The 18671-nt window shown below is 44.9% G+C and overlaps 1 protein-coding gene across 3 annotated transcripts in view; it reads left to right on the forward strand.

The window, feature by feature from the left end:
- Positions 1 to 1683: 1683 nt before the first annotated feature.
- LOC128118504 (MFS-type transporter SLC18B1-like) overlaps positions 1684 to 18671 on the forward strand; it is a 31341-nt gene continuing 14353 nt past the window's right edge. The window contains exons 1-6 of one of the 3 annotated variants that reach the window (XM_052751184.1): positions 1684 to 2171; positions 3418 to 3554; positions 11998 to 12093; positions 12622 to 12695; positions 15140 to 15287; positions 18277 to 18433. In XM_052751184.1, coding sequence (XP_052607144.1) covers positions 3516 to 3554; positions 11998 to 12093; positions 12622 to 12695; positions 15140 to 15287; positions 18277 to 18433 — 514 coding nt within the window. In that variant the 5' untranslated portion in view covers positions 1684 to 2171; positions 3418 to 3515. Of the gene's footprint in view, positions 2172 to 3417; positions 3555 to 11997; positions 12094 to 12621; positions 12696 to 15139; positions 15288 to 18276; positions 18434 to 18671 lie in introns of those variants that run through there. The other 2 variants (XM_052751183.1, XM_052751185.1) reach the window with 2 other exon arrangements.

An 18671-nucleotide genomic window follows, 5' to 3' on the forward strand; every position in this document is an offset into this window, starting at 1 on the left:
AGCTTAATGCACAGGGAGGTCCCAGATTCCCAAACAATGCCAGGTGCATTACTCAAAGAGAAGTGTGTGTAAAATCCAAGTCAACTCAGGTTGCTAAGCTAGGTATGCTTTTATTTAACTTTTAAATAAAAGAGCAAGAACTTGAAATCACTTGGTCCAGACACTAACAACCAGTAATAGTTAGACACAAAACAGGAATACAACTCTCAAAATTTTTATTACATGTATTTGTTCATTTGAGGGGGACACAAGTGCCACCGTATTCATGTGCACGTTGGGGGATTTGGTTCTCTCCTACCATGTGGATCCTTGGGGTTGAACTTGGGTCTTAGTGCTAGACAGTAAATACACTTACCTTCTCGACCATCTTGCAGGCCCAGGGATATAATTTAAGAAGTATACACACACACACACACAAACACACACACACACAAAATGTATGTAAGAATGGCTGCTGATGTGAGAGGGAGAGGGAGAGGGAGAGGGAGAGGGAGAGGGAGAGAGGGAGAGAGGGAGAGAGGGAGAGAGGGAGAGAGGGAGAGAGGGAGAGAGGGAGAGAGGGAGAGAGGGAGAGAGGGAGAGAGGGAGAGAGGGAGAGAGGGAGAGAGGGAGAGAGAGAGAGAGAGAGAGAGAGAGAGAGAGAGAGAGAGAGAGAGAGAGAGAGAGAGAACAAAAGAAAGAAAAATAAATAACGGGACCAGTTTGGGTGACTCAATTTCTGCATTAATATCCGTACAGAAAGTGAGCTTTTAAAAAGAAAGAAGAAAGCCGGGCGGTGGTGGCGCACGCCTTTAATCCCAGCACTTGGGAGGCAGAGCCAGGCGGATCTCTGTGAGTTCGAGGCCAGCCTGGGCTGCCAAGTGAGTTCCAGGAAAGGCGCAAAGCTACACAGAGAAACCCTGTCTCGAAAAACAAAAAAAAAAAAAAACAAAAAAGAAAGAAAGAAGAAAGATCATAAAAGAAATAATTGGAGGAAAATCTTCTGTGGGTAGAGGTTAGGTCGGAATGAGAACACACTTCAATGGCGCTGGCGGGACTGGAGAAATGGCTCCGTGGTTAAGATCACATATTGTCCTTCCAAAGGACTCAAGTTCAATTCCTAGAACCTATGTGGAGGTGGCTCATGACCATCTTTAACTCCATCTCCAGAGGACCCAACAGCCTCCTTTAGAACATACACACAGACCCACACAATAACCCTCTCTTGCTAGGTCAAAGTACAGTCCTTTCCCAAAGACCTTATTGTAGAACTGGTAGCACTGTAGTAACACATTAATCATGTCTATCATATCTGCTGGTAGGTAGGCGTGCTGTGTAAGAGGTTCATTCATATTAAAATCCCATCGACTGCAGGAGTGTGACTCTTCGCCTTGGCCCAGATTTCCAAACTTAAGTCCTTCCCAAATAATAAACATGGAAAAGACAAAGTAGAAGCTAGATTTGTGCTGGGATACTTTGAGTGGAGAGAAAGGGAACACATGCTTGCACCTCTTATCTCTAAGACGCACAATCAGGCAACTAGCTCATACAAGCCTTATGACCCGAGTTGTGGAGATGGAAAAAAAGGGACCTTGTCATCGAAAGAAAGACACAGCAAGGGAGCAAACAGTTTGTAATGCAGACGCCTGCATCCACAGAAAGTTCCCACAGCCAGGCTTGCTAGCGCTCCTTCTTGCAAGCCTTTTTCTGCAGGTGTTACACAGTTTTGTTCACTTCCGTTTCTTTAGTGTCTGTCCTTCAGCGATCACACACACTGCCATTTCCACCCTTTAGGCACGAGCCTAGGTTTCTCTAAAGAGCACAAGATCTGATGTTCTCCTTTATATTCGGAACCCAGCAGCTGAGTCAGCGATCGGCACGGGCGGGGACCCCAGCTCCGCCCCTGCCCGCCCTCGCGCCCTTGGGTCCCCGGCTCCTGGGATCTGGAAGGATTTCACGCAGCCGGCGTGGATCTCCTCCTCTGGACCGGGAATGTGGAGTCCAGGCCCCGTAGAGCGTCCGCTGTCTGCGCATCCAGTCCGCGGCGGTTGAACCCCGAGTCGCCGGCGAACCGAAGCAGCGGCTCATGGACACAGCGGAGTCCCGGGCTCCTGCGGGGACAGGAGGTGACTGTGATCCGCGCAGTCGCGCGCTGCCGCTCGCTTCTGGCCTGTCTCTTTAACTAGGATCCAGTAGGCTTACTTTTGCTTTTTTTGTTTATTTATTTTCCTGAGCCCATCAACCAGGGTGGGGCCTGACCTGACTATGGGGTCCAGGCCAGCATTTCTTTTCTCAGGTTTGAGGACTGGGTATAGGTACTTCCCAAAGCTATGCTTTGTAAGTAGGGGGTTTCAGAATCCCTTCAAATTAACACCACATCATCAGTCCTAAACCGTTTTCTTTGGTCTCCAGGTATTTATTTGCTGGCATTCTCCTTACTTTTAACTTTTTCTCATTTTCCTTCTTCAACTTGGGCATATTTTAAAGGATTCTTAAGACTTCCTCATCTTGCACGGGATTTTTCCTCCTGGCCTACAGTAGCTATCTCTGGAAAATCAGCAGATTAAATGCATTTTCTTCTCTTTTGTTCCCCCTCAGAATCATTCAAAAATGGATAGGAAGGGGCTGGAGAGATGGCTCAGTGGTTAAGAGCACTGACTGCTCTTCCAGAGAACCCAGGTTCAATCCCTAGAACCCACATGGCAGCTCACAACTGTCTGTCACTCCAAGATCTGACACTCTCACACAGGCAAAATATCAATGTACATAAAATAAGAATCGGACATTTGAAACTGAGTCAATTGATTGGTTCCTTGACAGTTTAAATATGGAAACAAATACTTAATGAGCAATTGATTCAAAAGACTAGTAATTAGTATTGACGATGACTTGATTATGACTTCATTTAAGTATTTGTGAGTCTTGTGTTTCCAGAATGTTAAGTTTACCAATTGAATGACTGGTAATGAGCCAGCATGACTCTGGTAAAGACTAGCATTACCCATTTAAACATTTAAGCCCTGACTGAATCTATGTAGCATGTGAAACCAGGAGCTTGAGAAAATGAGATGTCTTTCTTTAGAGCCTGATACCCTTGACAAAGCACCCTGGAGCTCATCATTGTAGGGATTTCTGAAAGAGTGGGCATGTTGGTCCATCTCATTGTAAATCGAGGTAGATCAGAAGAAGGCTTAGTATTTTCTGTACTGAAATTCTGATACAAGAGTCTATGCATGAAAACAATGTTTCAAATTTGCAGTGATATTCCAGGATTGTTTTGTGTTGGGTCACAGTGGCTATAAACAGCTGTATTTAGAATAGCCTTTTAGCTCATCAAGTGTTTTTTAGAGTCTTCTAACTCCACAGTAACATGTCACTTGTGTGTTTTACCCAGAATCCCACTTACACCCCTGTAATGGCAATATGTTTGCATTTAAGATGGCTCTGGAGGAAGTCCAGGAGAGACATCGAGGAGACTTTCAAGAGAACAGCTTTGTGTACTGGTGTCGGCAGCTTCCTTAAACTTGGGTTGCACGATGGCCTATTCCATCCTTGGACCGTTTTTCCCCAAGGAGGTAAAACATTTTGTATCTGCATAGACTAATCTTTAGAAAGCCCTTCAGTTATATAATTTTAGAGGATATAAAATGTAAGATTATGGGGGCAGTGGAGGGCAGGGGCTGGGCAGTCAAGAGTGTGTCCTGCTCTTCCAGATGATCTGAGTTAAGTGGCCAGCACCCACATCAAGAAGTGCATAACTATCCAACTCTAGCTCTAGAGGGCTCTGGTGCCTCTGGCCTCTGTGGACATCAGTTCTCACATGTAAATGTCTCCATACAGACACATACGCATACACACATAATTAAAAATTTCAAAATCGGTAAAATATAAAAATGTGCCTAAAGTATAGATAATATTTGTGTGTTTTGTATGATGGTGTGTATACTGTGTATGTGTGTGTGTGCTTGTGTGTGTGTGTATTAGCCCATGTGTGCACAGAGGCCAGAGGTCAATATCGGGCATCTTCATCAAGACATTGTTTCTTACTGTCCTTGGCATGTACCAGTTCAGCTAGACTGACTAGCCAGCAAGCCCCTGGGATCCTCCTGCCTCCACCTCGCAGGGCTAGTATTACAGATGTGTGCCCACAAGCTCAGCTTTGTACGTGGGTTCTGGGGATCCAGCTCAGGTCTTCTTGGTTAGACAATAGGCACATTTCCTAGACTCATTTCCCTAGCCCTCCTCCCCCACCAAGAGAATATTTCCTAGTGTTTAATATCAGAAAAAAAAGAAACATCCTCTTACTGGGTAATTCTCCCCAAATATGCTTGACTTCCTAAGGATTATTTATTTTACCATGTAGTTTGATTAATCTTTACTTGGCATCTATAGCTGAAAAAGGAGATTCACCAAATGACCAAGATGTGACCAAAAGGCTATAACTCTGTCTTCTGGTGTTGGAAATATATATATGAATTAAGTTGTTTGTAGCCAAGTGTGGTGGCTTATGCCTTTAACCCAAGTACTCAGAAAGCACAGGCAAGCAGCAGATTCTAGGAGTTTTGAGACCAGCCTGGTTTATAAGTGAGTTCCAGGCAGACATGGTCATAGAGTGAGACTCTGTCTCCAAAGTGGGGTAGTCCAGCATATTCATTCTGAATTTATTATTCACTCCAGCAGTAATATTTACACGAAGGAAGGATTCTGATTAAGGTTGACAGGCTCCCTCTAAGCTTTGCCGTTTACATGGTGTTAGGAACTGTAGCTGGTGGTGCAGATGTTCACCTGGAGTATAGAGTCCATGCATATAATATGGAACAAAGGGAACTAGATTGGGAAAGTTCAGACAATAAGTCCAAACGTTCATTTTGTGCCTCTTGCCAAAGTTTTAGGTTCACAATGCACTGACAACTTCTCAGTTCTCAAACTGCCTTGACAACATGTAGTCCTTCATAGGGTATGTAACCAGAAAGGCTTTTCTCCTAAAAGCACGATGTGGCTCCACACCCAAACAAAACTCACTGGTCTCCAACACATGTTGCCACCCATTCATCCACTTGGTGTCTACAACAATCCCATAAGAGGAGAGAACAGCGAGGGTCCCATCGCGTTACTTTAAGATAGCAGTCTCAGACGTGACGGGCTTTCCTAGTTATTCCAATTTTACCGGAGGGTCCAGTTCCTCCTCTGGGTTCATCGAGTTGAACATCTGCCCAAGCAAAGAAAAGTCAGGAAGTGCCCCTGTCTTGCTTGTTCATTATGAATCAAAAATATGAGAAAAGGATGGAGAGGAGGAGGAGAATTGATACAGGCTGTGGGTATCCTTTAAGGTAAAGATGGGCAAGAGTGATGGTACTGAGGAGGGAAGAATGCTTCACTATCGTTGGGCAGAATCAAGCCAAGGAGAAAGGTGCGGTCCTGAGACTTTTTCAGGTTCAGGGAGGTGTGGCGTGAGAAATGGAAGCTTCTACAGTAAATGACAGAGAAGTGATGATACTGAAGGGGGAAGAATGCTTCACTATCCTTGGGCAGAATCAAGCCAAGGAGAAAGGTGCGGTCCTGAGACTTTTTCAGGTTAAGGGAGGTGTGGCGTGAGAAATGGCGGCTTCCATGGTAATAGAGAGATCGTTGCAGATGTGGTCAGGGAAGAGCAGAGTGAATGGCATATTCTTACAGAATAGGAGAATGACATATTCTTATAAAACAGGAGACAGCTCACTGGGGCTTATATTTAGGGCACAGTGAGACCTTGATAGAAGGCTGTGGCTCTGAGGGGCAAGTTGCAGCTGGAATTCAAGAACTCTGGGATGTATACCCAGGACCTGGTCGCTGGGAGAGCATCAGTGTTTGGTCAGATTTGGGTTTTGTGATAACACGGTGATGGGAGCCTCTAGAGCAGTGGTTCTCAACCTCCCTAATGCTATAACCCTTTAATATAGTTCCTCATGTTATGGTGACCCCCAACCTTAAAATTATTTTCATTGCTACTTCATAACTCTTATCATGAATCAGAATGCAAATATCTGATGTGCAAGATATCTGGTGCGCCACTCCTGCCAAAGTGGTCGTGACCCACAGGTTGAGAACCACTGCTGTAAGGTTATAGAAGGTGTCTTAATTAGGGTTTCTATTGCTGTGATGAAACACCTTGACCAAAAAGCAAGTTGGGGAGGAAAGGGTTTATTCGGCTTATACTTCCATATCACTGTTTATCATTGAAGGAAGTCAGGAGAGGAACTCAAACAGGACAGAAACCTGGGGGCAGGAGCAGATGCAGGGGCCATGGAGGGGTGCTGCTTACTGGCTTGTTCTTCATGGCTTACTTGGCCTGCTTTCTTGTAGAACTTGCTGGGGTGGCCTCACCTACCATGGACTGGGCCCTGCCCCATCAATCACTAATTAAGAAAATGCCCCACAGGTCTTTCTGCCTATAACCTTATCTTATTGAGGCATTTTTCAATCGAGGCTGCCTCTTCTCCAGTTGACTCTAGCTTGTGTCGAGTTGGTATAAAAATAGCCAGCATAGGAGGGGGAAACCAACAGAAATTCAGTTTCTCCTGCTGTGTATTCACAACACAGATTACCTTTGTGGCCTCAAAAGGCATAGTGAGGTCTCCTTTTTCTCCAGCAAGCAAGTAACTCTTCAGCAGCAGACACGGCGGTGTCCTCTAATCCAGGACAATTGTGACTCTGTCTGCTGGAGATTTCTCAGTCCCAGGGCTGCCCCCTGCCTTCAAATCCCAGTTACAGAACCCATGTTTTCTAAACTGGAGCTTCAGTTAAGGTTTATACATACCCCTCCTTGGATTCAATTGATTTGCTTAATTGGCCACAGAACTAAGGTAAACACTTCAGGGTATGGGTTTTACTACATAGAACACACATGAGGCAATGCACTGGGTGATATGTCACTAATGAGGAGCATCCACATTTTCAGTCTGTGTAGAAACTCTAGGAACCCTGTGCCTTCGGGGTTTTGTGGACATGATCATTTAAAGACTGGGTGTAGAGATTCAGTCAGGCCTGACAGTCCCAGTTTTTTCATTTTCCTTATAATATTCCTCCCTCAGGATATGAGATAGAACCCATCTGGAATGAGAAGGATCTTGTAACCTGCCAGACAAGCTAGATGAGTTACAAGCTAGGAACTAATTCTCTCTCTCTCCCTCTCCCTCTCCCTCCCTCCCTCCCTCCCTCTCTTTCTCTCTCTCTCTCTCTCTCTCTCTCTCTCTCTCTCTCTCTCTCTCACACACACACACACACCACACACACACACACACACACACACACACACACACACACACACGGGCTGGTAGGATGGCTCAGTGGGTAATGGCACTGAGTTCGTCCCCCTGAACTCATGTGGTAGAAGGAGAGAACTGACCCCACAAGTTGTCTTCTGACTTCTACATGTGTGCCATGGTACATGCATCCTCCCCCCATCCCCACCATACACATACACATGGAGGGAGCAATGAAGTGAAAGCTCCTATCTTAGCTGGAAAATCTGTTCCCATTAAGTAACCCTGAAAGTGCAATTAAGTCTGGGGCTGGGGGTAAGGCTGTCCTCCCTACCCCGACAATAGGGAAATGAGGAAAGGTGAGATCCCAAAACTCTCAGGACTGGGTTAGTGGCTCTGGCGTCCAGAAGGAAAGAAACGGATTGCTTCCATGCTGTGTTCTGAGTTCCCTGCTAACAAGCCTGTGGCCAAGCCTAGGCCTGCTGAAGGTCTTAGCTTGATGTTCCCTTTCCCTTTGGTGCCTGGGTGCAGTCAGCTGACTGGTTGTCTTTCTAGGTGGCATTTTGAACAAGGCTCAGTTGATGGCCTGGCAGGGCATGCACTAGCCCGCGTGCCCCCCCCCCCCCCACTTAAAACAGGGACCCAGAGGCTTTTGGGAGTCAGCGTGTGCCAGCACTTGGCAATTTAAATGCCACAGCTGAAACTTCTGTCTGTGGGATCAGGAACCTTGCTCTCCAGATGCTTAAGTTTTAGCGCTTTGTTGGAAAGATCTGGGGGACAAGAAATGGATTTTACTCCATGTCTTGAATTTTTTTTCCCTTGATGTCTGCTGGCTTGAGGACAGCTTTAGGAAGACACACCAAGAGGCAGGGTGTGAACTGATCTCTGGCTAAAGAGCCATCCTGACTACTGTGATCCCCATGTGGGTCCTGATCGTAAACTTACTTGCATGTATCTTAGCTTGCTTCCAGACCCGTCTGTGTTTCTCAGGGCAGCTTGAGAATGAGTGTGAAGAGTTAAGGTGAGTTAAAGCCCACCCAATACCAGATAGTGGAGAGTGGAAGTCAGACAGAAGTGGTTGCACATGGCAGAGAAAGAATCAGAAGTGGAGAAGGAGAAGGGTTCAGAGCTTTGGTAGAAAGCTTGAGGATAAGGTAACTCTTTTCATTTGCCTGTTCACTGGCAGAAGTTAGATAATTCCTATGAAATATCGGGATTGAAACAGCCAAATCTACTGGTATCTGCCCTTATGTCCCATGGCTGCAGCCATTAAAATAATGAACCGGGATCAGACTCCAGTCCCAGGTGTCCCTGGGGTAGGAGAAGGATCTATGAATCAGTACGGGTTACTCCCTGCTTCATCAAGAGAGGAGTAAGGGCTGGGAGTGTATGCAGCACGAGGACCCTCCGGGGGTCTGACAGCACTGACCTTTTTGTCTAGAGAGAGAGAATGAGTTGGTGCCAGCGCAGCCTGAAGACCCCCTGGGGGTCCGGCGTGAGGAATATAGCTCAGGCTGCAGATGTGGGAAATGGTGGGGGACACACCAATCATGGCAGCACATGTGGTGGGGGGGGGGGAGATGCGGCGGCTGTGGTCGCTATTGTGGTGGAGCGAGCACAGTCCCAACTCAGTACCAAGATGGTGGCGACTGGGCAAATGAAAAAAGCGGATCCGTGCCCAGCAACAGAGAAATGGATGAGATCTACATGAGCAAACTGGGGGTGAGGGGGGCTAATGGAGGGCAAGGGTCAGGAAAAAGCGATCTTAGGGGAGCGAGAGGTCCCATCTGGATCAGGAACAGAGTGGGAGAACAAGGAAAGAGACACCATGATAAATGAAGACCCCAGGGGAATAGGAAGAAGCAGAGTGCTAGAGAGGTTCCCCAGAAATCCACAAAGATACCTCTGCTATAGACTACTGGCAATGGTTGAGAGAGTGCCTGAGCTGACCTGCTCTGGTGATAGGGTGGCTGAACACCCTAACGGTCGTGCTAGAACTGTCATCCAATGACTGGTGGAAGCAGATGCAGAGATTCACTGCCAGACCCCAGGTGGAGCTCCAGGAGTCCAACTGGCGAGAGAGAGGAGGGATTATATGAGCAAGAGATATCGAGACCATGGTTGGAAAAAGCACAGGGACAAATAGCAACACTAGCGGAAACACATGAACTGTGAACCAATAGCTGAAGACCCTCCATGGAACTGGACCAGGCCCTCTGGATAAGTGAGACAGTAGATTAGCTTGAACTATTTAGGAGGCCCCCAGGCAGTGGGACCGGGACCTGTCTTTGGTGCATGAGCTGGCATTTTGGAGCCTGGGGCCTATGCTGGGACACTTTGCTTAGCCTTGGTGTAGGGAGGAGGGGACTGGACCTGCCTCGGCTGAGTCTACCAGGCTGGGCTGACTCCCCGGGGGAGACCTTGCCTTGGTGGAGGTGGGAATGGGGGTGGGTTGGGGGAGGGGGAAAGGTTGGGGTGTGGGAGGAGGAAGGACAGTGGAATCCGAGGCTGATACGTAAAATTAAATTAATTATAAAATAAAAATATTAAAAAAAAAAAAGGAAGAAAAAAGCAGATCCAGGTCAGGCAGTTGTTGGTTCTATGTATAGGTTTCTGACAACGCTCAGCCCCGGACGCCGAGTGAATGACGTTTCCTATCCGAGTCCACCGCACCAATGAAAGGATGATAAACGGCATGCGGGTTCCTGGCAGAAAAGTCACGAGCCACCGCCACGGCTACCTAGTTACAAAGACCTTTATTTGGGGAAAGAGGGGACCAGGCCTGGGGAGGAGAGAGAGAGAGAAAGATGGGGGGCGAGGGGGATGGAGAGAGAGCAGAGTGGAGAGAGCAGAGAGAGAGGAGGGGGTCTGCGTCTGGCTTTTTAAGTGAGTATGTAGTTGCCAACACACACCGATGATGGAAGATGCAAGAACACACCGCCCACCCCTCAACTCCTGAGCTGTGCGTGTGTGGCCATGGAGCTGGAGAAAGGGCAGAAACCCAACACAATGCCTATGCTTAAATCTATTTAAAATACAATAAACTCCATCTGTACCTCCTAAGAGGCTTCAATGTTGGTCCATATTGACTTGTCTTGAAATTCTTTCTCTGTAGTGAAGTAAAGAGTATTGGCCATAGGCTGGGGACACAGCTCAGTGGGTAGAGTGTTTGTCTAGCACACAGAAAGCCCTGTCTTTGATCCCTGGCATCCCATCCACAAGTGTGATTGTACATGCCTGTAATCTCACAACTCAGGAGATAGAGGCAGGAGGATCAGGAGGAATTCAAAGCTAGCTTCAGCTATATAACAAGTCTTAGACCACCTGGGGCTACATTAAACCTGCCTCAAAGAGTCTTAAAAAAATAATAAAATAAAAAGAATTTCAAGTTCAGCTGAGTAGAGGTCTCTGAAGAGAACATCTCAGGATGATAGAGGGGCAGCATAGAGATCTGTCTCTGGCCACCACCTCACTGGGGCTCACAGGGCAGCCATACTTGCACAGTTTGAAAAGGGTTTTTAGAGTCTGGAGAGATGTCTCAGTGGTTCAGAACACTCACTGCTCTTGCGAAGGACATGAGTTCAGTTCCCAACAGTGGTTCACAACTACCTGAAACTCCAGTCCCAGGGGATCCATGCCTCCACAAACTCCTGCACGAATGTGGGTGCACATACTTACACTCAGGTACTCACACAAAAGTAGATTCAGAATAAGTGCTGTATCATCTGTAGCAAAGTTCAGAGGTCCCTGGTGGGACAGGCTATAAACGTTAATAATTCCAGCATGTGGAGAGTAAAATACCCTCGGGTGTCAGAACAGTGTGGATGGTGGGGAGCATCCTTTGTCTGTATTGCTCACCAGAAGGAAGGAAGGCTCTTCCCAGATTGAGCATGGCAGGAGCCATGGAGCAGACCAGAGGGCCTTCATATGATCTACTTGCCAGTTCATGGCATTTCCTCTCCTTGAGGCTTTTTTTTTTTTTTTGTTTGTATTTGTTTTTGTATATTTTCTTCTAGAACTGACAATTGGCACGAGATTTGTTTTGTTTCTGTTTTTGGTGGAGGGCAATTCTGTAACTAGAAGTGTGGCTAAAAAGGAAGTCTGTCTACATCAACTGTTTCCTGAGCCCCGTGACAGAGACAGAGTCCAGATTTCCTCTTCTGAAGTATTTTGTATTTTGTTTCTTTATTTTCTGTAATACTGACTTTTATCCAGTTAAAGGGAATTCTTTATAGGTATACTAAGTGAATTATTTCACATCAGTGTCTAGATTTTAGCATCTACTTTCCAGTCTTTCCTTACCCTATTTATTTATTTATTTATTTATTTTTTGGTTTTTCGAGACAGGGTTTCTCTGTGTAGCTTTGCGCCTTTCCTGGAACTCACTTGGTAGTCCAGGCTGGCCTCGAACTCACAGAGATCCGCCTGGCTCTGCCTCCCGAGTGCTGGGATTAAAGGCGTGCGCCACCACTGCCCGGCACCCTATTTATTTTTAAATAAAAATTTTAAATATCAGAAATGGGAAGGTTTGAGCAGGGAGGCAGGGTAAGGGCAGGGCAATCAAAATTAGGTACGTATAAAAATGTTACAAGGAATCTGCTGCTTGGTAAGTTCATTTTTTACAAAAAGAATGCTTATTATATGGAAGTTGTAGCACCTCCCCAAATCTTGGAAATTACTATACATACATGGAAGTCACAAGGTGATGCTCCAACCTTCTCTTGTCTTCCCACCAATGCTGTCTTGTCTTTCTAATTTTGTTCCCATTTCTTCTAAGGCAGAAAAGAAGGGGGCCAGCAACGCCATGATTGGGATGATCTTCGGATGCTATGCTTTATTTGAGTTGGTGGCATCTTTAGTGTTTGGAAAATATGTAAGTATTGGAGCTCACATACATATTTTAATTTTCAAAAATCATGTGGTACGTTACCATAACTTACTAATCTAGAATGTCTATGGATATGGAAGTGATACCATTCCATTTTTATAAGTTATGCCACAGCTCCACCATTGTGGTTGATTAGTTAGTCCCTTCCATGCTTATAAACTGTTTGCATTGCAGTTCTTTTAAATGATTATTATTTTTTTTTAAAGATTTATTTATTTATTATGTATACAGTGAGTGTTCTGTCTGCAGGCCAGAAGAGGGAGCTAGATCTCATTGTAGGTGGTTGTGAGCCACCATGTGGTTGCTGGGAATTGAACTCAGGACCTCTGGAAGAACGGCCAGTGCTCTTAACCTCTGAGCCATCTCTCCAGCCCCTTAAATGATTATTTTAATATGATGTTAACTACACATGCTTTTCTGCAATTTTGTATGCTCTGCTATAGTGGATTTGTTTACGTAAATGTAGACATGTTGAAGCAATCCATTTATCTGTCTTCTTTGACTTTATTATAGCTTGTACAAATTGGAGCCAAATTTATGTTTATAGCAGGAATGTTTATCTCAGGAGGAGTTACAATTCTCTTTGGGTAAGTAACTTTCAAAAATGTTTGGAAACATGGACAGATTTCATAGTCTGTTGGCTAAAATGTTAATGGCTTTGAAGTTTTTCTTAAAATTTTATTGTTATTATATGTGTATGATGGTGGTGCTGTACATGTGGATAGAGGATAACACTGTGACATCGTTTCTTTTGCTTCACCTTTACATGGATTCCAGGTACTGAACTCAGGCTGCCAAGTGTATGCTGTGAGTACCTTATCCACTGAGACATGTCACTAACCCATTAATGGCTCTTCTTTATTTGTTTTTGTTTTTAGAGAGAGTGTTTCCTCTGTGTAGATTTGGCTGTCTGTAGACCAGACCAACTGGCCTTGAACTCACAGAAATCCACCTGCCTCTGCCTCCTGAGTGCTGGGATTAATGGCATGTACCACCACCACCTGCAATTGATGGCTCTTTAACCAATCAGTACCAATCACTCCTATATTGTCAGATGAATGGCATGTGACTAATGGTGGAGGGAGATGGTGAACAGCAAAGAGAAACATCATTGGTCTTAAGAAGAGTTCTCCAAGACTACCTACTAAACAGCCTGCTGAACCAGACATGGTGCTCCCCATCTGTAATCACAGCATTTGGGAGGCAATGCAGGAGGACCTCAAGTTCCAGTCCAGCCGACGCTGTCTCAAAACTGCAATAGAGACCCAGACAGTGGTGTCACACGCCTTTAATCCCAGCACTCAGGAGGCAGAGGCAGAAATCTGTGAGTCTGAGGCCAGCCTGGTCTACAGAGTGAGTTCCAGGACAGCCAGGACTGTTACACAGAGAAATCCTGTCTCAAAAACAAAAAGAAGAAGAAAAAGAAGAAGAGGAGGAGGAGAAGGAGGAGGAGGAGGAGGAAGAAGGAGAAGGAGAAGGAGGAGGAGGAGGAGGAGAAGGAGAAGGAGAAGGAGAAAGAGAAGGAGAAGGAGAAGGAGAATAAGAAGAAAAGGCGATAGAGAAAACAGAACCGTGGCTCTCCTGAGTGCATCCACTGGCACTCCTGTGGATGCTCATGATGGGAACATAATAGTCTTCTGAGTCATAGAAACTCTTTGCTTAAACAGGAAAGACCATCTATTTCTTACAGGATCAACTCAAAGACACCTGGCTCCAGGTGCTGAAATAGCATTATCAGAAGTCGTTCTTAGCTTCCTGCTTTTCTCTCCTCTTCCGGTGCAATGTTCCTACACAAGCTCCTAGAACCCTCCTTTTCTTTTGTTGTTTTTGAGACAGGGTATAACTACGGAGCCACGAGTGGCCCGGAACTTGCTATGTATACCGGGCTAGCACTGAACTCATAGAAATCTACCTGCCTCTGCCTCTGATCCTGAGATTAAAGGCATGGCCTTGCTCTTTCATTTCAGTATTCTAGCTATTTCCTAATAACAGTGTAACAACTGTTGACATAGCATTTACCTTGGACCAGGTATCAAAAGTATCCAGAAAGTAACTTAAGGGCTGTAAGCATAGCTCTGCACCAGAGAGAGTACTTGCCCACTACCATGGGTGAAGCCTTGGGTTTAGCACAACACCATAATAAAGAAGCAAATAATTAAAAGTAAAGATGCGTTTGGTAAGATGAGCATCAGTTATAGCAGACAACATGTTTTATGTCAGGGACTTGAGCATCTTTTGATACCTAAGGTAGATCCTGCCATCACAGTGTTCTCTGGATTCAGGGGACCACTTTATTCCAAAGAGGCCTCCTTAGTATTATCATCTCAGAAATCAGTTATAACAACAGAAAGGGATAGCTAAGCTGTCATTATGTGTAGATGTAACCAACCGTCTTATTAAACAAGAAAGACAGAGCCGATTCAGAGAAGAAAGCCAAGAGGTCAGAGCTAAGAGCCTCACCCTTCCTGCTTCAGCGATCCTCTTCAGCCAAGAGAGCTCTCTGAAAAGGAGCTACTTCCTGTGTGTTTGTCTTTATAAAGACTTTTGGTTCTGCCTTCTTATTGGTTGTAAACCCAAACACATGACTGCTTCGTCACTGCCTGTATGTACAGCCCTCTAGGTCCTCTATGGTATTGAGATTAAAGGCGTGTGTCTCTAATGTTGGCTGTATCCTTGAACACACAGAGATCTACCTAGCTCTGTCTACCAAGTGCTGGGATTAAAGGCGTGCGCCACCACCACTGCGCTCTTGCTATGGCTCTAATAGCTCTGACCCCCGGGCAACTTTATTTATTAACATACAATTAAAATCACATTTCAGTACAAGTAAAATACCACCATAATTATGACTTGAATTATAACAAAAATTAAAAACAGCAATTCCCTATAGAAAGTGTCACAACCCAACTCTTTAAAGGATTTCTAGAGAGACTTTATCTAATCACTTTGGATAGTATGGCTATTTTCAAGAAATAGAGTGAATTAAAAAATTAAAACCAGCTTGACACTTGACAATTGTATTTGTTTTCAGTGTCTTGGACCAACTTCCAGACGGACTCATATTTATTGTCATGTGTTTTCTGATGAGAATAGTAGATGCCATAGGCTTTGGTGCAGCAATAACAGCATCGTCTTCTATCCTCGCAAAGGCCTTCCCAAATAATGTGGCTACTGTGTTGGTATGTAATTTGAACTTTTTCTTATTTTCCTTCTGATGTGGCCAAAACACTTGTTTGATCTGTTCTTACATGTCTTCCCCAACTCTCTTGTGTATCGTTCCCCCTTTTATTGTGATTTCGATTTCCTGCAGTAAAGTGAGAAATAAAAGCACATCATTGCTGGGTGTGCTGACACATACCTGTAACCCACTACTTGGGAGGTAAAGGCTGGAGCATCAAAGTTTTAGGCCAGCATGGGTGACACAGTGAGTCACTGTCTGAAAAACAAAAACAAAGAAATGACGACCGTCTGAAATATTTAATTGTTCTTTATCAATAAAAACTCGGGAGTCAGATATGGGGTAAGAACCTGAACGATCAGAGAAGCAGTGGCAAAGTGACCAGTGACCTCCTGTCTCTTTGGTTCCTCCATCCATAAGGCCAAGACCCTCTCTAAATCTCGCCCTACTACTTCCCATCTCTCTCTCTCTCTCTCTTTTTTTTTTTTGAGACAGGGTTTCTCTGTGTAGCTTTGTGCCTTTCCTGGAACTTGCTTTGGAGACCAGGCTGGCCTTGAACTCGCCTGCCTCTGCCTCCCAAGTGCTGGGATTAAAGGCATGTGCCACCACCACCCGGCCCCATCTCTCTTTCTATCCTCAGTCCTCCAAAACCTCTATGGTTAGTTTGAGTCAGCTAGTAGCTAGCTCTACCCTCTGATTCAAAGCAAACTTTGTTGTCAGAATGCAATCAAATTATCACACAACAACTATCTGTGACAACTCTACCATAGGAGGAGAGGGTTTAAAAAGAAGGTGAGGCTGGGCGGTGGTGGCACACACCTTTAATCCCAGCACTTGGGAGGCAGAGCCCGGCGGATCGCTGTGAGTTCGAGGCCAGCCTGGTCTACAGAGTGAGATCCAGAGCAGGCACCAAAACTACACAGAGAAACCCTGTCTGGAAAAACCAAAAAAAAAAAAAAAAGAGAAGGTGAGGCCTGGAATGGTGACTCATGGCTTTAATCCCAGTACTCAGGAGGCAGAGGCAGGTGTATCTCTGTGAGTCTGAGGTCAGACTGGTCCACACAATAATGCCAGGCTAGCCAGTGCTACACAGTGAGATCCTGTATCCAAAGAAAAAAACAAAAAGGCACCTAAGAGACACTCAAGGTGCTCTTCCTGGTCTCTGCATGGTCACCTTGATGAGTCAACATGATCCCAATCATTTTTTTAAATCACCCTTAAAATAATTTTTAAAGATTTGTTTTCTTTTTTATGTTTATTAGTGTTTTGCCTGCATCTATATGTTATTTATTAAGTGGTGCTGTTTACCTTGCAAGAAAAGCCATGAGGTACAACAAAACCCACTATAAGAGTTCATTAAGGGAAGGGAACAGAAGGGGTATGCCTAGGCCTAGGAATGACCATGGAGGAAGAGAGAGGAGGAATAGGTGGAACCCAATTTTACAGGATCCCCCTGCACATGCGCACATGGACTTATGTAGCTGTGCCATGCATGTGCATAGATTGCATGACCATGCTGCACACAGATTATGTGATCATGAAGAGCACAGATTACGTAGGACATGAGGACCCAGGATGACTAAGCATCTTGCCTGGGCTACTGGACAGCGCATGCGCAGTCATGTAACTGGGGAGGTGGCTAGGAATTCTAACATTCCAGACTCTTTGTTTTTTATAAAAAAAATGGTGGGTGAATGGGAGTGGGGACGCTGTGTCTCCCAAAACTTCTTCTAGCTGACTCAGTGGGCATTGTTTAACTTTTGGGGGTAGGGAAGGGAGCTTTTGGGGTAGCTGGACATCCTGAGGTAGTGGATTGTCCTCCATCCATCGCCTTCCACTGCTTCGGGCTTGGTGATTATTTGGGTCTGACAAGGTGCTGTCGAGGCAGAAGAGGAAGTTTAGAAAAAATTTTACCTGGGTGGGGGGGTCCCCAAGGGGTCCCAGGGTGAGGGAGAGGGGGTCCTGGGACCAGTAAAGTTTGAATTGTACTTATCTGAAGTGGTTCTGACCTGTCCGGGTAGATTCAAGCTGGCTCTGGAGCTAAGAAGAGTTTTTAAACATATTAAGAAGCAGCCACAGGGAGTTTAAAATCTTGAGCCGGTAGCCGTATTATAATGTTTAGTACTCTGCTATCAGAATTTTATTGGTTAGTGTTAGGGAGAGAGAGAGAGAGAGAGAGAGAGAGAGAGAGAGAGAGAGAGAGAGAGAGAGAGAGAGAGAGAGAGAGAGAGACAGACAGAGAAAGAGAGACAGAGAGAGAGACAGAGAGAGAGAGAGACAGAGAGAGAGACAGAGAGAGAGAGAGAGACAGAGAGAAACCTGGAACATGCTTTTAATTTTCATCTGAGATAAGCCTTATCTGATACAAATCTCAAGGTACCTGTATTTTTTTTTATTAGTTTAACATCTAGAAGACACAGGTAATCAGTTGCTGAGGGCATTTAACAGTAATAGATTGTTATATTAAGTCTATTTTTTGCAGAGTCCATACCCTTTTGAGTCTGGGGGTGTAAATACCTCTGGACTGTTACTGTTCCTTACCACCTGGGTATACTTGATGGTCCTTGGCCTCCATCTCTATGATGGTCCTGTAGCAATGATCTGAGTAGTTAATTGGAAGTTTGAATACGTTATTAGAGACACAGAGAGAAACTGATGAAGCAGAATATGGTCAGTAGAGACAGGAGAGGGAATCAGGAAGGAAAAACTTGTGGGGTGAAACCTCATTCTTCTGGAATTGGTGATGCGGCAGTGGATCCTGGTGTTCTCTGGAACGTGAGAGAACAGGGCCCTGTCTGTGTTATTGTATATTAGGTTTACAGTGCCAGGCATTTTGAGACAAGATGTCACTCTGGCTGGCCTAGAACTCATAGAGATCTACCTGCCTCTTCTTCCCAAGTGCTGAAATTAAAGATGTGTGCTGTTATGCCTGATATTCATAATTCTTCAACTATAATACATTGAATTTTCTTTTGTTTTTTTACTTTTAGGGAGGCCTTGAGGTTTTTTCTGGACTGGGGCTGATAGTAGGTCCCCCTTTAGGTGGCTTTTTGTATCAGTCCTTTGGCTATAAGGTGCCTTTTATTCTTCTGGGGTGCATAGTTCTACTGATGATACCACTCAACCTATGTATTTTGCCCAGTTATGGTAAGTTCAAACTTAATACTCATTCTAGAATTTTACCTTTATTTTTATATGTCTTTGTAAATGATACATTTACCATGTATATTGTGTAACACCTCTTTGTAGTCCCCTCACAAGCTGGTTCTTTTTCATAAAATATGGGTAATTAGTTTATGATGATTTTTGCTTACAAAGGTCTAGGAATATAGCTCAATTAGTAGAGTGATTTTGTAGCATTCATGAAGCCCTAGGTTTGACCTCC

Source organism: Peromyscus californicus, unplaced genomic scaffold, assembly GCF_007827085.1.
Source record: "Peromyscus californicus insignis strain IS unplaced genomic scaffold, ASM782708v3 Scaffold_22__1_contigs__length_63687245, whole genome shotgun sequence".
Lineage (NCBI taxonomy): Eukaryota > Metazoa > Chordata > Mammalia > Rodentia > Cricetidae > Peromyscus > Peromyscus californicus.